This window comes from Halichoeres trimaculatus, unplaced genomic scaffold (genome assembly GCF_033239565.1).
Source record: "Halichoeres trimaculatus isolate MK-OKI-2021-1 unplaced genomic scaffold, fHalTri1.1 fHalTri1_scaffold_8, whole genome shotgun sequence".
NCBI lineage: Eukaryota > Metazoa > Chordata > Actinopteri > Labriformes > Labridae > Halichoeres > Halichoeres trimaculatus.
The window spans coordinates 6682956-6704933 of NW_027437186.1; the positions used below are offsets into that span (position 1 = coordinate 6682956).

Sequence of the window (21978 nt, forward strand, 5' to 3'; positions counted from 1 at the left end):
AGGAGTTAAAAAGAAAAATTGTGGGACAACTATTGTTCAGTAGAATGAAACAGGTTAAGGAAATTAGATACTTGGGTGTGCAGAGGTTGTCACCTCACAGCAAGAAGGTTCCTGGTTTGATTCCCAAGCCTGAAGGAACCTGGGAGTTTTCATGCCCTCCCTTTGTAAGTGTGGGTTTTTTCTGCCTTCTCTGGCCACAGTCTAAAAACATGCTTATCAGGTGAACTGGTCACTCCGAGTTGGCTGTGTTAGTGAGAGTGTGCAACCAAGTTAGCCCGGGGACAGGCTAGAGATCTGTTCAGGGTTGACCTTGCCTTACCTTGCCAGGGATATGCTCCAGCTCCCCCACAACTCAGCAACAAAGGAAAATGTGGTTATGGAGATAAAATCCAGTTTTTGTAGTTTAAGAATCTACTGGTAAAGTTTATGCAAACCCCTAATCGCAGTAACATTACTGCCATTACAGTTTTACAGATTACAACACAGGCCTAACTTCCAATTAACAGCAAATCAAAATATTTTTTTATTAAATTTGACTTTTTAAGGAGGTTTTGACATATTTTTTTGCCATTCTTATAAATTTCATTCACAAAGATTCAATATTCAAGGTTTTATTGAGTTGTGTGTTGTGGACTTAACAGCCCCAAACCTGAATTTATTCAGTTTAAACATACACACAAGTTACAACCACAGATTCTAAATAAATGAACAATATACTTCTGTGTACGTTTCTCAATAAGTACTGACTATTACAACATTGAATCTTAACAATCTCAAAATGATAGGATGTTTGTAAATCTTCCTCTTACAGTCATCCGTCCAAAAACTTGTGCCAGCTTCAGATACAGCAGATGTCATTTATCAACCCCAGAGTCCTTAAAACAATAATAAAAAAACAATAAATAAAACCTAAACTTCATTAGAAATACATTAATTCCAGTGACGTAAGAGCTGTACAAAACAACATCTAGATAAGCAATAATTTAACTGCACTAAGTGAGATCCATTCATCCAAACATTTCACCACCTATATTTACATATTATGTACAAAAAGGCATGCCTGAACTCACAGCGGTGACTAATGAATAGTGATAAAAAAGGCTTAGAGGTTCTAAATGTTCTACAAGACATCCAGGCTTTAACAGAGACAGTATACTCCTCACTGCGCTCCGTCAAAGCAGAGACCTTCAAGAAGCCCATCACCCAACGTGGGCCTCCATATGGAAACCAAGCAGCTTCCAAATTCTAAGCCACCTATTCACAAAATGTACGCAAATTCACAAAAACAATCTTGTCAGAGCTTCTCTATTTAAAAAAAATGATATATTACAAGAGAAACATGAATATGCTGTTTACTACGACAAAGCAATATTTGCATCAGTCTGATGCTGTTCCAGAGGTTTCCATGCCCAGTGCAAAGAGTCTTAACTTTAATCTCTGAAATGAAAACAAACATGTTCAAGAATATTTGAAGCCAGCTTTAAAGTATGACAAAAAAACAGCTACCACACACTGAGTTTAAATCTAAGATTGGACTGTTTTTTCTACAGTTTACATTAAAATGACTATCCTTCCATAACAGTTGCTTCCAATTCTCTGTTTGATGTACCGATCTCACACAAGAGGGCACACTACTTTAAAGTGCATTTGTCTGATGAGTTTTTCAGATCAAATCCCTCCTCTTTAAAATTGGTTTTAGTTTTTACCTCACGTGTGAAAGGCTGCACCATTAACCCACCTCAAAGCAAGTGAGCCAATGTGGAAACTGTTCCCTCAACAGGAAACAACAACATATGGAAGGAAATGAGTGAATTTCCTGGGAGTCTTAATTTGGTTTCAGTGCTCAGTGGCGCCCCCATGCTGCATTAGTGAGTACATCAGGTACAGTTCATGACATCACCATGATTCCCCTGTGCTGCTCACTTTGCTCATTTATCCAGCAGAGTAAAGTCTATTGCTTTGCAATGTTTTACAGCAGAAATTTGCTAAATCAAAGCATCTGATAGTCTGACTGCAGGCAGCGTGATTAGAACAAGCTGAGAACCAGACTCCTCACATGTCGTGGAGTTCTGGTTCTGCTCTCAGCTTTGGTTTTGATTGAACACAAGCATCCGAACAGTTCTGCCTAACACTCATCTGAGTCACTAGATTTGAAATGTACGAAGGGCGAGGGGACATGCAGACACGCAGCCGAGCCAAATCCAGTCAACATTTACCTGAAACCCAATGTAGGCCGCGACCAACAGGACAGCGCTGAAGGCAACCCCCGTGCACGCCATAGTTACTTCAACCTCTGTTTTGTCTTTTTGCAGCTCACTACGCCCCCCAACAGAAAAAAACTCATGTCGCCTGTGGGATGGTGACACTTTGTTGTCCTCTCCCGGTAAGAAATTAGAGTTATAACCCTGTTTTATTATTAGTATTCTGATTCTGACCATTTTTAACTTGCACAGACACAGAAGGAAAATAAAAATCATACAGTCCCTGTAATATTCTACTGATACAATGTGATACTTGAAAAAAGTCATGAAGCTCCTGCAAGATGCATAAAAAAAAACAACTTGTACATACACAACACTGACAGAACACTAGTACAAGTCTGCAGCCCGGAAATGTCATTTTGAGAACTGAAAAGTACCTGTAGATAAGTGAAACACAACAGTAAACACTGTCAGGAGAATGTGTTGCATGCACTGATACATGGGAAATACTGGAAGCTGTGAAAGTGAAATGTCAATAAAAGTGTGGCTGATGCCACACCAGAAGGCTTAAAGTTGTATACCCTGTTAGAGGACCCTTCAGGATTACACCCTGACCCACTTAATGAAAGACAGGACAGGAAAACAAAAACCAAGGAGGTGTTAAATCTTCGCTGAGCTGAAAACTTCTGTTGTCTTCTGTTTCTTCAGAAGTTGCCTCTGAAAAGGGTTGTAGAAGTATAGCATTGACTGGGATTTGTCTCTTTTGGAACATAAACAGAACCAGCTAATTGTCATCTACCAGAGGCCTCATCACACACTTTGTTTGATAAATTGATGTTTTGGCTCAATGTTGGCACTTGAGGCAAAATGATGAAATGTAGAAATGTTCCTCAGAGAGCAGTGAATGTGAGATGAGAAAGGTGGGGCCTTTGAATGCCAGCAGCTTAAAAAATAAGACAGAGATATTCATCCAAGTGAACATATAATCATGTTTACAGATAACATGTCAGTGACAGATGTGTTGGCTGGAACTGATCACCTCATGCTGGAAGGAGAAAGGCGTGTGGGAGGGTTGTCAATAAGTTCAGAATCTCTTTCTCAGGCCGTAAACATCCAAAGCAATCTAACTTTTGAGATACTTAAACTAAAAAGCTCAACAAGGGAGAGGAGTGACTCCTCATCCATGAGCCTCACAGCTTCAAGCCAAAACCTTCACACACCGCTCAGGAGAAGAGGCCTCTATCTAAAATCATAAGCATTAACTGTACATGTTGAGCTGCAGTTCAACACAACACACTGTGATTATCTTTGAAACATTAAAGTACTGTTACAGTCACCGTGTGCCATGCACAGAGATGATGAGACTGAAGGGAGTTCGTCTGAGTCTGTCCCTGACCTCCAGTCCACGTGGGAGAAGTGTCCTCCCACAAGAAAATGTAAACACATCATCAGAGAACTTCGGTAGTTCAGATTAGTCTGTCAGCTTGTTGAGTTGTATCTGGAAGGTTGGATGAGGGTGTGTGTGTGTGTGTGTGATGTTCAGTCTGATGTACACAGCTTTCTTCCTTTGCAGGACAACTCTCTGTTTAATCTCCCATTCATTCACACTTGCTCCTGTTTCTCTGTCCTCCACTTGTCTCTGTGAGCGTCTCTCATGGTCCCTCACCTCCTCTTAGGTCAGAGGTTGGCGGTCATAAGGCTCAGTAGGTTCTTCCAGTCTTTCATAGGTGAGACGAGGTGGAGAAACACAGTTTCAGGGTGTATGGGTTGGACCCGTCTGGAACCACATTCACAAACATTTAGTTAGGAACAGAGTCTGACTGAGGTATTAACAATAACACTGTATACAACAACAGTAAAAAGACTGTAAGTTGCCCCAACGTGCATCCAACAAAGTGATGAGAGAGTTCATTTGTTGTTATGGGCTCAAAGATTTGACAGACTAACAATATAAAACCAACACAGTACACTCAACAAGCACACTGCCATCTGGTGGACAGATTAGAGTAAGACAAGTCTTTCTGCCAAACAGGAAAAGAGCCACAGAGTGTAACTGAGGTTTTATAACTTCTGCTTTATAACTTCTGCTGTATGAGATCATCTTGACGAACTGAACGTTTTGTGTTTTTCGCTCAGACAGACTTACTGGGTATCCTGATCTGGTAGTGATTAAGAACGGTGAGAACCTCGACAGCCTCCGTCTTACTGTTAAACTCCAACAGGCCAGAGATGGTCTTAGAGGAGGCTGAGAGACGGATAGAGCAGAGCAGGTGAGAGGTCAATGGGTGAAGCAGGAGAAGGGGATAATATGTGATAAAGAGAATAAGTGAAAATGTGAAACCATTACAATCAATCTTAAAGAAAATGGAATGATGGGATTAATCCTGAACTCTGTAGCAGTACTCACGTTTGGCATCAAACATCTTGAATTTGATGAAGCCAGGCACGTCATACTCCGTACACAGCTGGGAAAAAACAAGGAGTAGATTTAACATAGCAAAATAAATACAAATAAATATAGTAAAATTAACATACTGGATGACTGCATTCTGCGAGGGAAAAGGCACTCATGGAAACCAAATCAAGTCTTCCGGTTTCTCCTATTGCTCTACTGTTAGCATCATTACCAGTTAAACTGCATAACTACAACTTAAACCCAGTGGTATTTCACTCAGTAAAGATATGGGTTAAATTTAGACAACATTTTAATTTTGTGCAAATGTCATCCCCCCTAACTTTTAACCCTTTTTTCCCGCCTTCACAGTTGGATCTTGCATTTAAAGCTTGGCATGGTTGTGGACTGATTTTCCTTAAAGATCTGTATGAAGATCAAACACTGCTATCTTTTGAAGGGTTGTATTAAGTTTAATCTGCCTAAACAACATTATTTTTGATATCTGCAAAGGACATTTGTGGCAAAGAATTATGTACTACGTTCTGGGTTAAATCAGATGGATCATTGAAAAAATTCTAAAACCAAATCCTTTTAAAAAAAAAACAGTCAGTTCATCCATTTATAAACTCATACAAAATATATGCCCTGATTCATGGGCAAACACCAAAATTAAGTGGGAAGGAGACATACAAACTCATATCCCAGATCAGATTTTGAAAAAGTCTATAGTATTAATCAACTCCTCCTCTTTTTGTATGAAAATGAATTGAATTCAGTTTAAGGTTTTTCACAGACTCCATCTGTCTAATGATAAACTGGTGGGGGGTGGGGGGGGGTGTTCTTGATGACTGTCCAACCCTGTGCTTTGAATGTTATAAATGAACATTTATAAAAAAGATAATTTGTTGAGATTTAACATAGCAAAAACAAGGCAGATTTATTAGTTTTTAACAAACAAGGAGGATACAGACGTGTTGTTTTGATCACTCATATCAAGTAACAATATCACTATTTGGATTTCATCAGCACAAATACTGCAACATTTGCTGCTGTTTTTATTCACCGTTCTTGAACTCTGAGCACTACTTGTTTTGACTCAAGTCTCACTTAAGAGACAATTCTTAGATTTGCTTCTGTCTGTAGAGTTTCCTCTGCCAGTTTCCAAAGTTTTACTCCAACACAGCTCAGGGTCACTTTTCTAAAGCCGTTAGTAAGCAGAGTTTCAGAGCACCCTGTTGTGTATGTGGCGTATCAAAGGCTCAGGCATGAATTGTTCAATCAAAATAATACAGTCCTGAGGTTGACTTTGCCAGTCACCTGAGCAGATAAGTGAAAGCACTTGTCTTTGCACAAATAAAACTCTTTTTCAGTAGCTCTTCTCTTCTTGTGGGACAGTGTTTAACGTTACTTCAAGTCGAGAAGCACACAGAGAAATCTCACCCTCAGTAGATGGTCCTGTGAAATGCACGGAGGGACGTTGTAGTAGTGTAACACAGCTGATGGAGGCTGGATGATGTTTTTGGAGGCCTGTCCAGCGCTGCTGAAGCGATTGTTCCTGGTCATGGCAAAGTCCTTGTAGCTGCTGCTGCCATCTTCCAGCTCAAACACCTGACTGGGGATCACTGCGTGCTGCTTAGACACGCTGCACACACAGCACAAAACAACACCTGGTGTCACATGATCAGATCCACACAGGTGAAATCTGCTTCTTAAAGAGTTAAAGTAGAGAGTGTTTCTCACCAAACGTTGAGTCTCTTGCCAAACACCTTGATGCTGTTGAGGTGTGTGATGGCTCGGTCTACAGCGTACTCATCTCCCATCTCCACCAGAGCAGTACCAGGTACACTCTTCATGAACTTCACCTACACACACAACATCACAGCAAACAAAAGCTAAATAAAATGAAAGGAATTCATTTATTTGTCTAGAGGTACATCTTAAAACACAGAGAAAGGAATCCAAACCCCCACATTGTGACCAAAGTCAGAGATTTATCTTATTCATGTGCAGATCTACCTTCTCGATGTTGCCATACAGGCAAAAGAGGTTGAAGATTCGGGTGCAGTTCATCTTGGATGGATGAAGGCCGCTCACCATGGCAACAGAACTTGGGGCATGACCGGAGTAGGAGGAGGACGACTGAGGCAGAGGGTAGGACACCATGTCTGGGACATCCACTGAGGCAAGCTTATACCTGCTGTTACCAGGCAGAGGCAGCAGGGGGCAGGGTGGACCTGAGGAGACAGTCACATGAGTTCATAAAGTTGAATAAAGTCACCCGAGTAAACGGATGTTTGTGTTGATCCTGGACGTTTTCCGGATTGCAAGAAAGGCTTCCTGTGACCTATTCTAGGTGCACCATTAGCTACCTAATCATTTCAGATCAGTTTGATTTGGATGAGCAAGATTTTAATCAGAGGAAGCCTCACTGTGGTAGGGAACAGTGTGATCCAGATAATGATCACCAAATAAAGAGAAGACCTCAGTCAGAGTTTGATCACTTCAGTTTCAGACGAGGAGTGGAACAACAAATATGACATTGATATCAAACATGACTGCAGTACTTTACAAACATTTGTGTTTCCCCAGAATTATCATTTTTCTTGTGCAAAAATGCAAACAAAACATCCACATGACAGACTTTCCATAGAGACAGGTGAAACACTTCCTGATCATCTTTTGATTTTCTAAACAAAACGCATTGTGCAGACAGTGCCAACAAGTCATCAAGTGCAGAGTAAGTATTCTAGCCATAGTGTATAATGGTAATTTATAACTGATAAGATATTTACAGTAAAATCAAAACTGAGAGAAGGTAGCAGTACCAGCAGTAGCTGTCACACTAAAGTATACTGTGTTGATTCAGACCTTTATTTTGAAGAGCAAAGACGCAAGGGGCGTTGAAGTATTAGTCGGTAAAGATGTTTTTTTCTTTAGCATGGAAAACAAAATAAATGAGATGAATGTTTATTTTCTTAAATCAGTAAATTAATACTAAAAAATAGCATCTCAATGAGATTCATCACACTGTCTGCTCTTTCCTTATGAGGAAAATTGATGGATAGCCAGTCAAAAATGTTGATGGCTATACAGGTTGAAAGGTCAAAACAGAGAGTCCAACCTGAGGTGTTCATTCACGAGCTTAAAGATAGAGTCGGCAGGATTTTCCTAAAAAATAAAATGTCAACTTTTACTGGAATAATCCTGCTCAATCGTCTCCTACAGGCCTCCATACATGTGTGTCAGTGTCTGTGTCTGCCATAACTCCCTCCTCAGCCTGTATGTTGAAATTTCTGGGCAGGGATTGGGTGTGATTACATCAGCCAATCACAGCGCGCCCAGTGCACAAGTGACATGTGACGATAGCTAGTGGAAGAAGCTAATTAGACTGGCTACGACAGTGGACGTAGCACGGAGAAAAGAAAACACAACTAAAGTGAAACAAAATGTTTAAAAGATAAAGCTTTTTACTAAACGAGGTTGAAGCTTGGCTCGACTTTCACTCACTTTGAGGAACCTAGAGAGTAGCACTGGGAAAAGAGCAACACAAGTTAGCTTTCTGCTAATGAGATTTGTGAAAAATACCCGCGATTAGCTTGTGCTAACATGCCAAGTCAGGTGCAACATGTCAAGTCTTCTATGTAGGAACGTGATGCTACAGGTGGTTACTAGGTTACTGAGTGTGTTCACGTAGCCATGGTTGGAGACAGAGGGTGTGTGCTGCTGCTGGCACTGAGCCAAAGAGGAGGAGCCCAGTTTGAATGGTGTGTTTACTAAAAAGTAACAATAATTCCTGCAGACTCTAACTTTAAAGCCTTTTGACATGATGTGTACAAATGGTTAGAGGCAGTTAGCTCCACCACCACCACACATTAATTCATGCTTTGTAAATTGTTCACTTTCTGCTGATGCCCTTAAAGGGTTTTATCACTCACTAGTAACCCTTTAGTACTCAAAAACATGAGGTTGGTCATTTTATTTCACAAATTTCTTAAACCTTACTCTAGTATTTTCTCTTCACTGTGTTTTAACAATGTGCTGCAAAATGCCGCTTCTTGAAGTTTATGGATTCTGGTGTTGGACTCATTGAAGTAACAAATTAAACGCATCACAGACTCACAGAGTCACTGGATTAAATTATTCATATACTTTTATTCCAGCAAGATGGGTTTTCTTGGAAGCTGGCCTCCTTGAACTCATCCTGATTAAAACATGCTGCACCGAGGGCAGTCTGAGGCTCCATGAGGATCCAGCAGAGCAGAAGGAGGCTGCTGTGATCTGAGAGAGTGCGATCTGCACTTTAGCAGGAAGGAAATAGCACCAGTGAAGTCCAGCTATCAGTGCCATCCTTTCTCCTCACAGCACATGCCTCCGCACTTTTTCCTGTCAGATCTGTAAACAGGGTTTAAAGAGTCTTCAAAGAGTCATCCAGGGTGATCCAAAAGAACAAAATGCTATAGTACTGAAAACTCCTGTAAATCTAACCAGTAGGTCACATGTTGCCTTGACCCTTGAACTACCGGTCAAAAAAGTGTCAGTACTCAGAGAATGAATTCAGTCAGAAGTTTGTTTCTAGACGTGGTCGCCCTGATTGTGAACTGTTCATTTCATCTGTGCCAAATGTAATAACAGTGCAGACAGTTCTGAGACACAGAGTTCACAGCAACAGGATGCACATTAGGTCATCCTGACCACGAGCTGTGATAAACCAAATCTGATTAGTTCGTTCTGAGATGAAGTGGATGTTTGTGCTGAAGTTGAAGGAATCCCCTAAAGGCTATTCTGAGATGAGAACGGGACTGACAGGGAGACTACCAGACATAGAAAAACAGCCTTTCATCTGGTTTTAGTCCAAAATGAACATTGCTAAATGAGCTGTGAGGACTTTCTAAGGGATCTGAAAGAGTCTCACTGCTAGATATATGCCTGATCATAATCCAAAACTAAAAATGAGATTATCAGCACCAATACAATACACCAATACAACAAGTCATTTCTAAATGCTATTTTTCAATTTCCCTCTTGGGTTGTGCAGAGCTGGATTGATTTACGGCACGTCAAAGTCTATATGACAATACCACGCCAGCCCACAAAATAGTATAAACAGAGATCTGTGTCTTTCTCTGCTGGAAACAATTTTTGTGATTAATTTTGTTGTGGTGGTAGACACTGGAGCCTAACTGTCAGACAGAAAAAGGACAGAAGAGCAGAAGAAAGATAAACAGGAGAGAGATACAGCCCAAGCTAAAGGCTAACACAGGGGTTAAACTGTTTGTGATAATGTTGATTCCAATTCCACAGTCAGCAGTTATTCTGCAGTGGTCTGTTCAAACTTGAGAGTCTATCAATAAAATAAAGACTGAGGTTAGGTTAGCTCTGATTGGTAGATGACTGGCAGGACATGACCAGGATTCACTGACAATACACATTACAGACATGTCTTAGAACACTGGGCTGTGAGGAACATTGAATAAAGCCTGGTACTAAACTATGGTACAAACTGATTTTACAAAGTTTGCTTATTGCAAGGTTTAAAACAATAGCGCTGCATAACGACAAATAAATACATCACTTTATTGCTTTGTATACGGTAAAAGTTGTTTGAACAAAGAGAAGTAGCATAAAAAAGAAGATTCATTCTCCATTATTTGCTTCGAAACAAACATGCCTTGGTAAAAGTCATGTCCTCTCAACAGTGTGCTCATGGGAAACAGAGTTTTTTCCTGGAAAACACTAGCTCTTCTAAATAGTCCTCATAGCCCCTTTAAAATGCATGTGAATCCTTTAGTAATAGATGAAATGATGTCTTTCAGGGGTTACACCTTAGTCTGCCTTTGTGCAAAGATAACCACAATTTTCTGTTATTTAAAGGGGACATATCATGCTTGTTTCTCCTTTTCACTATGCCAGACTAGGATACCTGTAAAGCATTTCTGCCCTCAGTACAAGTCATTTAGTTCCTTCATTGCCCCACAATAGCGTTCTCAATATCCTCAGTTTAGGCCATTCTGAAGATCTCGTTGAAACGCTCCGTTTCCAGAATGACCTCCAGTAACCTCGCAACATCACAGGCCTTTGTGCTCTGATTGGTCAGTTCTATCAGAGGGGCGGAGGGGGTAGAGCCAGGGGGCGGTTTTTGCAGCATGGCAGTATTTACAAAATCGCCATATTGAATGGGGCAGACCGAGCGAGTTTGCTGTTTGCCAAAACTTCACTGTAAGGCATTGATAGCACTAATAAAATGGCAGAGTGTAGGATACGTCCTTTTGAATTGGACCCCCAGTCAGACCCGGACGGTTCTGCAGCTCAGGAGGGAGAAAATCCACCTGGACACAGATCATCTCAGGACGCTTCAGTGTGGTGAGTCAAACCGGTACTGTAACATGTAGAGTTTATACGTTTATACTCGGCTCTTGGTGGGTGTATCCCTGGGTGGCGGTTGTATGACTAACTGACATCACAGAGGAGGAGCTGCTTTATCAGATTACTCCAATAAAAAGAAAGGATCCTTGTGTCGTCACAACATTTGAAATCTCGCGGACAAATGGCAATGACCTATTTTCAGAGGCATCAAATCTCGTTGTAGGATATCAGAAAAAATACAATATCTCATTCTTTTTTAAATTCAGGGGATGAAAGGTCTTGTTTTCAAATTTATTATATGCAAGTATTAAATCAGGGATCAACATGATATGTCCCCTTTAAGTATTTGATAGTCTTTGCAGTGGTGTGCCTGTGAGTCATGATGTGTTTTTAAATAAAGGAAGGATAAGGGAAGAATGAATAAGATGTGTGGATACACTTTGTTAGACTTCAGAGTGAAGGCTGATTAACAAAAAGACATGTGATATAAAAACGAGGTCATTACATTAATGTTACAGTGTCTGACACTGGCTGCTCCACAGGGTGAGCTGCACTTTGGAACCAGACAAGGATAAAACATGTTCAGAAATGAAAGGTTAGGAAGGATCTTTCCGTTTAAATACGAAAGATACAGCACAAAACATGGTTGTGTTTTGTTTTGTTTTTTCCTTTAGGTGAAAATGTGACTGATGTGTTTCCTGTGTGACAGCGACAGTTTGATTTGACACTGAGGCAAAAATCTTTGCTACAGTTTGTCCAGAAAGTCAGTTAATGGTGTGATCAAGCTGTGGGATAGGGACATTTCAGCTATAGCTAGAGTTAAATGACTCAACTTCCTCTTTGTAGGATATGTAAGTGTGTGTGTGTGTGTGTGTGTGTGTGTGTGTGTGTGTGTGTGTGTGTGTAAGTCTTACCATAGCCATTATCACTGTAGGATGATGGGTGTTCTCCTAAAATGGCTTGCCTCTGCCTGCCCTTTCCACGGTCTGGAACACACACACACACACACACACACACACACACACACACACACACACACACACACACACACACACACACACACACACACACACACTTTATCAGATTATGTGCAGGGCCCAAATTAACTTAGTGAGACACAAAAAGCTTCATCACTGACAGACTTTCTGTTTTCTGTTTGTGGCGCTCACTTTGAGTGAAGAGGTGAATAACTGAAGGCCACAGCAGAGCCCTGAACATGGAGCTGACTTTTAAAGGATCCAAACGGAGCTGAAATCACTCTCAGCGCTAAATGTGGCGTTCTTTAACTCCTCAGCTGTTCTGTCTTCAAATACATGTTGGGTTTGATCCCAGATCTCAGCAATTAACCTTGCTATCCATCCAGCTGCACTGCAGTCTTTCATGTTGCTGCTGCCTGGTTTAAACATGGCTCTCTTTACTCGGTCATTCACTCATTCAATGTGTCTTCAACCCTCCACCTCCCTAACACCACCCAGATGATGCAGCTTAATCAGCTGAGGACGATATCACCATCTTCACTTTCACCACACAGCCTTTGCAGTCCTCTTCTTCTTCAGGCATAAATGACTCCATCATCCATTTCCTGGTTCCTGCTGAGTCTCCACAGTTTTGTTCAGCTCCTTCATGTCATCAACATCTTCACCGGCAGCACCTCCACCACCACCAGTGTCTGAACTCCACAGGAACAGGTCAGACGCCTATCGATCACTCCGTGAAAAGTTCAAACACCCCAAAGAGACTCAGACAAGTCGTGATTGAATTTTGCACTTATCCAAACCATAGACTGTAAAAACAAAAAAAAATGGACGTCCTCTTGCTTGGCTCGAAGTGAGGTTTTCACAGAAACTGCTCCACACTGCAGTATAGGTTAAAAAAATCTGTCTCCCCAGTCATTCCAGATGAGCTGTGGTCAAACAAAAAGTTAATACTTCTCGTAGAAATGTTTCTCATGTCTGATTGTTGTTGTGATTTGAAGATATCATTTGGCTGCCTTGTGTTCAAGTCCACTTTTTCTAAAAGTTTTGTTTTCATTAGTTATAAGAGGTTAATAACAAGGCTTTACGAAACTTTTAACGATGATTGACAGCTGCCATTCTTGTGTATTTTTTTCGGGGATTGTAAAATATGTCGGGAGGTAGAGTCAAGAAGTGATTAGACTCTTGAAAGAAAAAAAAGTATATTATTTCTGTCACTCAGCTCCACTCAGATTCTCCAAGAATCCCTCACAGTCTCTACTGCGCAGACTCTGGCTGCACAACTGCTACAATGACTGCGCCTGTGACGGGGGAATTTTGGCTTCAAAACCGTACAATGTTAAATGGCGGAGCCACGTTGTCCACTCTATGTACAGTCTATGATCCAAAGTCATTATTTTTGCTTCTTTAACTAATCTCTCCTGATTGAAACTCCTTTATGCTGTACCGATCATAGCCATTCATGCTGAGCAAAACTTCCAGAATCATCACTGACAGTCTAAGAATCTTTCATTCTCACCCTTTACGGGCCAGGAATGTTATTTGGTAACTTCTGCACACAGAGGAAAATTTTCACAAAAGTCAAAAAAGGTCTTGTTATGTTCCTGATAAAACTCAAAAAGTTCCCAACTCAGGATACAGCATCAATACTAACATGACCAGCTGACGCAAGCACCGGGAAAATGATGAAACATAAGCTCCTGAGGACGTGGACTCAGTGAGAAGGGTGGGTGAGGGTGTTCCAGTGAGAGCAGACAGTGAAGCATGTCCATGTGCTGGTGAGGTCAAATCCCAAAATGTGTCTGATCCTCTTGAAGATGATGAAAAAAAAAAGTATCATTACAGAAAACCCCTCAGTCTTTCACTCGGCATCCTGTGTTGCGGGACCACACAAATCACCAGCACTGGTCAAAGCACACTGACATTACCCAGAGGTCATCTGGTGAGTGATGTTTGCCGGGGCTGCACGGTGCTGCCAGAAGAAGCAAAAAGGGTTCCTGGTTTGGTCCCCCTGCTAGTCAGGTGCATTTCTGTGTGGAGTCTGCATGTTCTCTCTAAATAGCCCTGAGCCCTGAGATGGAATGGTGACATGTCCAGGGTGTACTCTTGTGCCCATTGACAGCTAGGAGCGACTCCAGCACCCCAAAACTCCCAAAGGGAAAACTGGTGAATATAATGGATGGATGTTGTTGGGCGTCCTTCCTTTCTGCCACTCTTTCCTCCTTTCTAACTTTCCTCATTGGCGTGTCCTGTTTCCTCTACCTGGAGCGTCCCATCATAATCTATCCTGTGCGCTACATGATGGTGTCCCTCGTGTTCTTCTTTGGTTTTCTGCTGTTGTTCCTATCAACTGTGGCACAAGGCTCCCACAATAAGGCTGCACCCTCCTCTTCATTTCGCTTAATCTACATTTACACCCCCCTGCTAATCCTGTGAGGATCGATTGCTGGGATCTGGGACACAACCGTTTCATAGTTTTGGACAAACCTGTTCATTTAAGCATTGATGAACTCAGATAAACATAATTGTTCTACACCAAAGCAGCCTGTGTGTGTGAGAGACACTGGTAAACAACATTTTTCAGACCCTGAGCACTTAGGCCGGGAAGATATTCTATCATGATTTTAAGGGTGCTGATTCGATTTAAATTGCGATTCTTCAATATTTTCAAGTTTTGCGATTTTTATGGTACTTTGCTTTTTTTTCCAACACCTGACTACGAGAAAAAGTTAAATGATGATAATGTCTACAGACTACATCAGGAGCCATATTTTCCCATAAAATGTACATCACATGAGTCAGAGAGAAACATTTCACCCTCTTCTGGAGAAAAGTGGCAAATTATTTCCAATCCAGTTTATAAACAAAGACTGAAATGAAGAATTTGAATTTGAAAAAAAAAAGAAGATTTTTTGACAAAGAAACCTGATTTTGATTTTGACAGACAAAAAAATCACAATACATATGTGAATTGATTTTTTTCTCCCACCCCTACTGAGCCTGTGTGCATCCCGTTAGATTAGAACTCAAAAATACAGTTTTTAATGTTCATGCACCAAAACAGAGTGATGACGGAGGTTTGCAGGAAAAACAAAAGATTACTTCTTCATTTACAGTGGGGAAAATAAGTATTGAACGCGTCACCCTTTTTCTCGTTACATTTATTTCGAAAGCTGCAATTCAAACAAAATTTCTACCAGACATTGGTATTAACTAAAATAATCCACACATAAAAAGAAATCACAATGTTCAGGTCTATAAATGATGATTATGTGGAATTAAGTACAATAACACAGGAAAAAAGTATGGGACACGCTGAGACTCATCTAATACTTAGTGGAGAAGCCTTTGTTTGCAATGACAGCTTCAAGACGCTTCATGTATGTCTGAACTAATGGCCCACACTGCTCAGGTGTGATTTTGGCCCATTCCTCTGCACAGATTGTCTTTAAATCTTGAATATTCTTTGGTGCCCTCTGGTGAACCCTTTTCTTTAGTTCTTTCCACAAATGTTCAATTGGATTTAATTCAGGTGATTGACTAGGCCGTTCTAACAGATTGATTTTCTTTTTTTTGAAACCATTTGAGAGTCAACTTTGCCGTGTGCTTTGGATCGTTGTCCTGCTGGAAGGTCCAGCTACGTCTCATCTTCATCATCCTGGTGGATGGCAGCAGATTCAAATCAAGAATTTCCCCATACATGGCTCCATTCATTGCTCCGTCAGTTATATGAAGTTTGCCAATACAATGAGATGAGAAACAACCCCATGCCATGATGCTTCCACCTCCAAACTTCACTGTTGGTGTAGTGTTTTTTGGGTGCTGTGCAGTGCCATTTCTTCTCCAAACATGGTCTGTAGTATGACAGCCGAATAGTTCGATTTTGGTCTCATCTGACCAGACAACATTCTCCCAGTATTCTACAGGCTTGTCAAGATGCTGTTTAGCAAACTTTAAACCAGCTTCAACATGCCTTTTCTTGAGAAATGGAGTCTTGCGGGCTGAGCGTCCATAGAGGCCATGGCGGTGGAGTGCATTGCCTATTGTTTTCTCTGTAACAATTGTACCTGCTGCCTCCAAGTCTTTCTGGAGCACTTTCAGGGTGGTCCTTGGCTCGTTGAGTACTCATCTGACTATCTTTCTGACTCTCTGGTCAGAAATCTTCAAGGAGCTCCTGTGCGTGGCCTGTTGATGGTAAGGTGGTGCTTCTTCCACTTGTGAATAATGGCCCCAACGGTGCTGACTGGAATATTCAGGTGCTTTGATATAAGTCTGTAACCAGTTCCATTCTGATGCTGAGCAACAATCAGGTTGTGAATGTCTTCAGAGAGCTCTTTGCCTTTACCCATCATGAGGTGTGTGGTATTTAACTGCTTGGTGAAAAAACAACCTTTTTATAGGACCATCAATTTGCTCTAGCCCAGCTGATGTTGGTTTGCACTAATTGGAAGTTCAAGTAATAATTACTGACAGATTTCAGGTGGTATGGTGCATTTCCTTGCCAAAGTATACAGCCTTTCCATGCTGTGTTCAATACTTTTTTCCTGTGTTATTGTACTTAATTCCACATAATCATGATTTATGGACTTGAATGCGGTGATTTCTTTTCATGTGTGGATTATCTGAGTTAATATCAATGTCTGGTAGAAATTTTGTTTGAATTGCATCTTTGGAAATAAATGAAATGAGAAAAAAGTTGACGCGTTCAAAACTTATTTTCCCCACTGTACAACCACTCTAGGGCAGATTCATATGTCACATATCACTTTATACTCTGACAACAATGAGTTGGTTTTATTTACAGGAATGAGTTGTGATTTAACAGCCTGGGAAACACATCAGTACACTTAGGCAGAACAACACGGTAAAGATGGAGATGAGTAATTAACAGTTTAAGGTGGTTTATTCAGATACTGAAGCATGGAGGAGGAGGAGGAGCAGGTTTATGATACAGAGAGGATCGTGTGAGCAGAGATATGAAAGAGACAGTACCTGTGAGGCATCAAGCTTTCTCTTTTCTCCCTCAGCACGAACAAGAACATCAACCTGTATTGTATTATCATCATAACAACAAAAACATCACCATCATCACTGTGACACATTTCAACACAGTCTCTAATCCACGACACATCAGCATTATTTTTTCTACACTACACTTCAACACACTCTGTACTGAGAAGGAGGCACACTGAAACCACACTGATACTGTTTTTAAAAGTCCAAGCTGATTGGACAAAAGAGCATCTCTACCTCCCCAACCCCACCTCACCGGCTCATTAAAACGTCAGCACTTACGCTGCACATTGCTGATGCACTGCAGTGTTGTCACGTGAAAACAGACTTACTTACACACACAAACACACACACACACACACGCACGCATGCACAAGCACGCACACACCACTATTCAGAGGAGAGATGCCACAGCAGTGAAAAGTGAGAAGGCCTGAGGATAATCCAGAGAGCCGAGTATTCACAATGACCTTCACACCACAGGCTGACAGCATGCACACACACACACACACACACACACACACACACACATAGACACACATGTACACACACATTCAAACACTCTGCATGCTTCTGCAGAAGCTTAGAGAACCTGATTAGTCACAGAAGCAGCTGAGCTCAACAATGCACTCCAAAACATATGCAAATGTTTTCATGTCGTACTTCTAGCTTTAATGGTCTTATCAAACTTAATGTGAGCCACATTCACCCGACAAGATCTCATAAAACAAAACTGAATTTTTAGTAAAGAGTTTAAAAAAATTGCCAAAGAAGAAAAAAAAAAACCTGCCAAGTTCCATGTACAAAGGTGTGCTTTTTTTCAAGAAACTCGAACAGTCATTTTTAATTCAGCCATTTTGGATTCGTGGCATGCCAGTGGCTCTTGTGAAGACCAATGACATAAATTTCTCTATACAAGCTGTAACCTGGCTTCATGAATTAAAGTTACTTAAAGGTAGAGTCTGCAGGATTTTCCTAAAAAAATAAAAAGTCAACTTTTACAGGAATAATGCTGCTCAATTGTTTCCTATGTCCTATGCCTCCATACATGTGTGTCAGTGTCTGTGTCTGCCTCAACCCTCTCTTTAGCCTGTATGTTGATGTTTTGTTGTATCGTGACGTTTCTAGGCAGAGAGTAGACATGGTTACCTCAGCCAATCACAGCGCGCCCAATGCATAGGTAACTTTTCGTGTTGAGAAAAGTGAGTGGAAGAAGCTAATCAGAGCAGCTACGATAGTGGACGTAGCATGGACGAAGAAAAACACAACCAAGTGGAAACAAAATGTCAAACAGTTAAAGCTTTTTATTAAACGAGGTTGAAGCTTGACTCAACTTTCACTCACTTTTTGGAACTTAGAAAGCAGCACGGGAAGAAGAGCAACACGAGTTAGCTTTCTGCTAACCAGGTATCTGTCAAAAATCAGTGATTAGCTTGTGCTAACATGCTAAGTCAGTTGCACTGCTCTTGAGTCTTTCCCACTTTGAAACGCGATGTTACAGGTGGTTGCTGGGATACTGAGTGTGTTCACGTAGTCACAGTCAGAGGCTGTGGGTGTGCGCTGCAGCTGGCACTGAGCCAAGGAGGAGGAGCCCAGTTGGAAGGCTGTGTTTTCTAGCTAGTAACAGAAACTCCTGCAGACCCTACCTTTAACATGAAATGATGCAGTCAGAAAATGATTGTCAAGTTTTGGGTTTAACTAAATACTAAAAGAAGGAGTGGATTACAGAGGAAGTGGATTTTACACATTCAATTTGGCAGGAAATTAATAATTATTGATTTGGTATTCTTTTTTCTTTAGATTTTTTTTTTGTTATGATTGATTGATGGAATATGAATATTATTTTGGTAGGTAGCAAAAAAGATTTTACAAAGAAATCTGATCTCCTTACTTTTGATGACTGTATTTTAATAAGAGTTCAAAAAGGAGGATTTTACAGAATCTGATCCATATGAACAGACTCTGTTTAACCAGTGAGGCCAGATTTCATCCTGATTAATGGAGTGAGGTGGAAGAGATGTGGTTGCTCTACTTTATTTTGCCATCTCTTCCATCTCCACCTTCACAGTAGATCTTCTCGTGTTCTGTTGTGAGTCCCAAGTTGCCTTAAAACGGTCTTTGAAGAGCTAAACTGCTGAATAACTGTCAGGTGTGCTTTCTTTCCTGGAAAGTATGTTCTGACTGTATGGAAATATCTCTTCCTCAATAAATTAGGAATTAAAAAAAAGGAAAGGAAGTTGACAAGAGAATCATATGGGTCAAAGAGTGTACGCATGTTTTGTATTGTTGTTTCAGTACAAAATGTATTCTTACAATAACCAGATAAACTCCAATTTTAGAGAACCGAGTCTATTTGAATAAGCCTCTGCCTCAGGGAGGAGGCTGGGAACAGAGCATTTATGAAGGTTATTGAAAAATATTACTCCATTTAAAATGTTTTCTCCTTCCTGACTACCCAGGGGCCTCAGTGTTTGAGACACTAAGGGATCTTTAATTGAAAAACATAAATCTGCATGCTTTTATTTGTCCAAATGACAGGTAAAAAACGTATTATTCTAACTCAGAATCTGCAGCAGATACATGCTGTGGTACTGTTGTGGTTTACACCATTCTATCATCTTTTAATCAACATATTTTTAAATAGATTAAATGATCCTGTTATTTAGCTTTTCTTAATCATCCTTCACATGTTTGTGTGTATTTTGAGAATCCTGTATAATCAAATCACAGCGTTCATTTCTCCACCCATGTCCTCAGGAGGTTTGAAAAGGTACCAGATGGAGTGGCCACCTGCTACATGGAGCTTTTTACAACCAGCAAATATCAACGTACAGCAACCTACAGTCGCTGTGAAGCTCCATCAGATCCAGACAGACCTGCTACACCTTCAGACCACAGACTTCTGATAGTGCTGAGTCAGAGTGATGGAGACTTCTGTGTCAGGTAACGCCTTAAAGCTGACCTGAAGACCACGGGATCTCGATCCACAAGAGTCATGCAACACCTCGACAAACACACACCCACAAACACACTGCAGTTAATGCAGGCTTGATGTCAGAGAGTACACATGAAAAACAGAATCCAATCAAGTTTTTAAGTCTTATTTTTAGAAAAAAAATGTCCTTTTCAACTTAATATGAACCACATTCATCTGACAAGACCAGAAAAGTGTCTTGAATTGAAATGTTCTAACCCCTTTGGCAGATTATATTCTATTTTTTACAAGACATTAAGATGCCATTTTTGTCTTTAATATCTTAAAATGAGACATTTTTCTAGACATGTTGGGTGAAAGTGCTTCATATGAAGTAAAAAAAGAACAAGACATATAAAGTTGCTTTGATTTCAGTTTTGCAGGATATAAAACACACTGTACTGGAGAGGCTTAAAGGGGACATATCATGCTTGTTTCTCCTTTTCACTATGCCAGACTAGGATGCCTGTAAAGCATTTCTGCCCTCAGTACAAGTCATTTAGTTCCTTGCCCCACAGAAGCGTTCTCAATATCCTCATTTTAGGCCATTCTGAAGATCTCGTTGAAACGCTCCGTTTGGACAATGACCTCCAGTAACTTTGCAACGTCACAGCCCTTTGTGCTCTGATTGGTCAGTTCTATCAGAGGGGCGGAGGGGGTAGAGCCAGGGGGCGGTTTTTGCCTCATGGCGGTATTTACAAAATCGCCACATTGAATGGGGCAGACCGAGCGAGTTTGCTGTTTGCCAAAACTTCACCATAAGGCATTGATAGCAGTAATAAAATGGCAGAGTGTAGGATACGTCCTTTTTGTATTGGACCCCAAGTCAGACCTGGACAGTTCTGCAGCTCAGGAGGAAGAAAATCCACCTCGACACAGATCATCTTAGGACGCTTCAGTGTGGAGAGTCAAACCGGTACTGTAACATGTATAGTTTATACGTGGAACTATAGGCAGACTTCACCAATAAACTATTTCTATAACAGGGCTCCATCCTGCTCCTTCACTTTCCTCTGTCTGTTTTATCCATCATGCTGAAAGTGTAGTCTAAAGATCACCTCTACCGTCAGTTCGTCACTATGATATCACCGCAGCATTATTGTGGTCCAGGTTCACAGTGCATGTCAGAACAAGCATGCAAATATCACAGTCTCACAAGTATTAGGACGTCTGCTACAACTACAGTGTTTTAACTGCTAATTCACCATGTAAAGCCGAGCTGCTCAGCAGAGCAGAGTCCCTGCATCCAGCATCTGAGGGGGGGGTACTCGGCTCTTGGTGGGTGTATCCCTCGGTGGCGGTTGTGTGACTAACTGACATCACAGAGGAGGAGCTGCTTTATCAGATTACTCCAATAAAAAGAAAGGATTCTCGTGTCGTCACGACGTTTGAAATCTCGCGGCCATCTGGCAATGACCTATTTTCAGAGGCATCAAATCTCGTTCTAGGATATCAGAAAAAATACAATATCTCATTTTTTGAAAATTCAGGGGGTGAAAGGTCTTGTTTTCAAATTTATTATATTATATGTAAGTATTAAATCAGGCATCAGCATGATATGTCCCCTTTAAGCTAAATAAAGAATGAAATAAACAAACTGATTAAGCAACCAAAGATAAAAAATGATAAAGGGTGAAGGAGATGGAGGAAAAATGACTGAACAGAAGTCAGAGCAGAGTAGAAGAGACAGTGACCATTTAAGGCCTGCTGTAGCTGCTTTTGCTCTTTAATGCTTGACCTGAAATGGTCAAGATGACTTCCTCTCACCTTTACTCCTGTTTCTGTGTGAAATATAGAGAAGAAAATGTTACACAGTTCCACCTGGAATGGGCTGTGCACAAAAAAGGCTCAAAACTTTACTAAGATATTCTCGACTGAAACTAAACAAATGCACGAGGTAAGATTAACCTTTCTGCAGTGTGAGAAATGAAGCCACGGAGGAAAGAGAATAGAAAAGGAGAGGGGGAGTGGGTTTTCATAAAGTGAAGTGAACTTTAAATGCCTTGAAACATAGAGAGGAGATGGAGGGAGTGAGAAAAAGAGGAAGTGGATGGGGGA

General features: G+C 40.9%; 1 protein-coding gene across 1 annotated transcript in view; it reads right to left on the reverse strand.

Annotated features, from left to right (window-relative positions):
* Window positions 1–627: 627 nt before the first annotated feature.
* LOC141794938 (heterogeneous nuclear ribonucleoprotein L-like) overlaps window positions 628–21978 on the reverse strand; it is a 54421-nt gene continuing 33070 nt past the window's right edge. The window contains exons 8-14 of the mRNA XM_074675604.1: window positions 11874–11945; window positions 6613–6830; window positions 6337–6458; window positions 6037–6238; window positions 4609–4666; window positions 4348–4446; window positions 628–3978 (exon numbers count right to left, since the gene is read on the reverse strand). Of these exons, the coding sequence (XP_074531705.1) occupies window positions 3923–3978; window positions 4348–4446; window positions 4609–4666; window positions 6037–6238; window positions 6337–6458; window positions 6613–6830; window positions 11874–11945 (827 nt within the window). The 3' untranslated portion in view covers window positions 628–3922. The remainder of the gene's footprint in view (window positions 3979–4347; window positions 4447–4608; window positions 4667–6036; window positions 6239–6336; window positions 6459–6612; window positions 6831–11873; window positions 11946–21978) is intronic.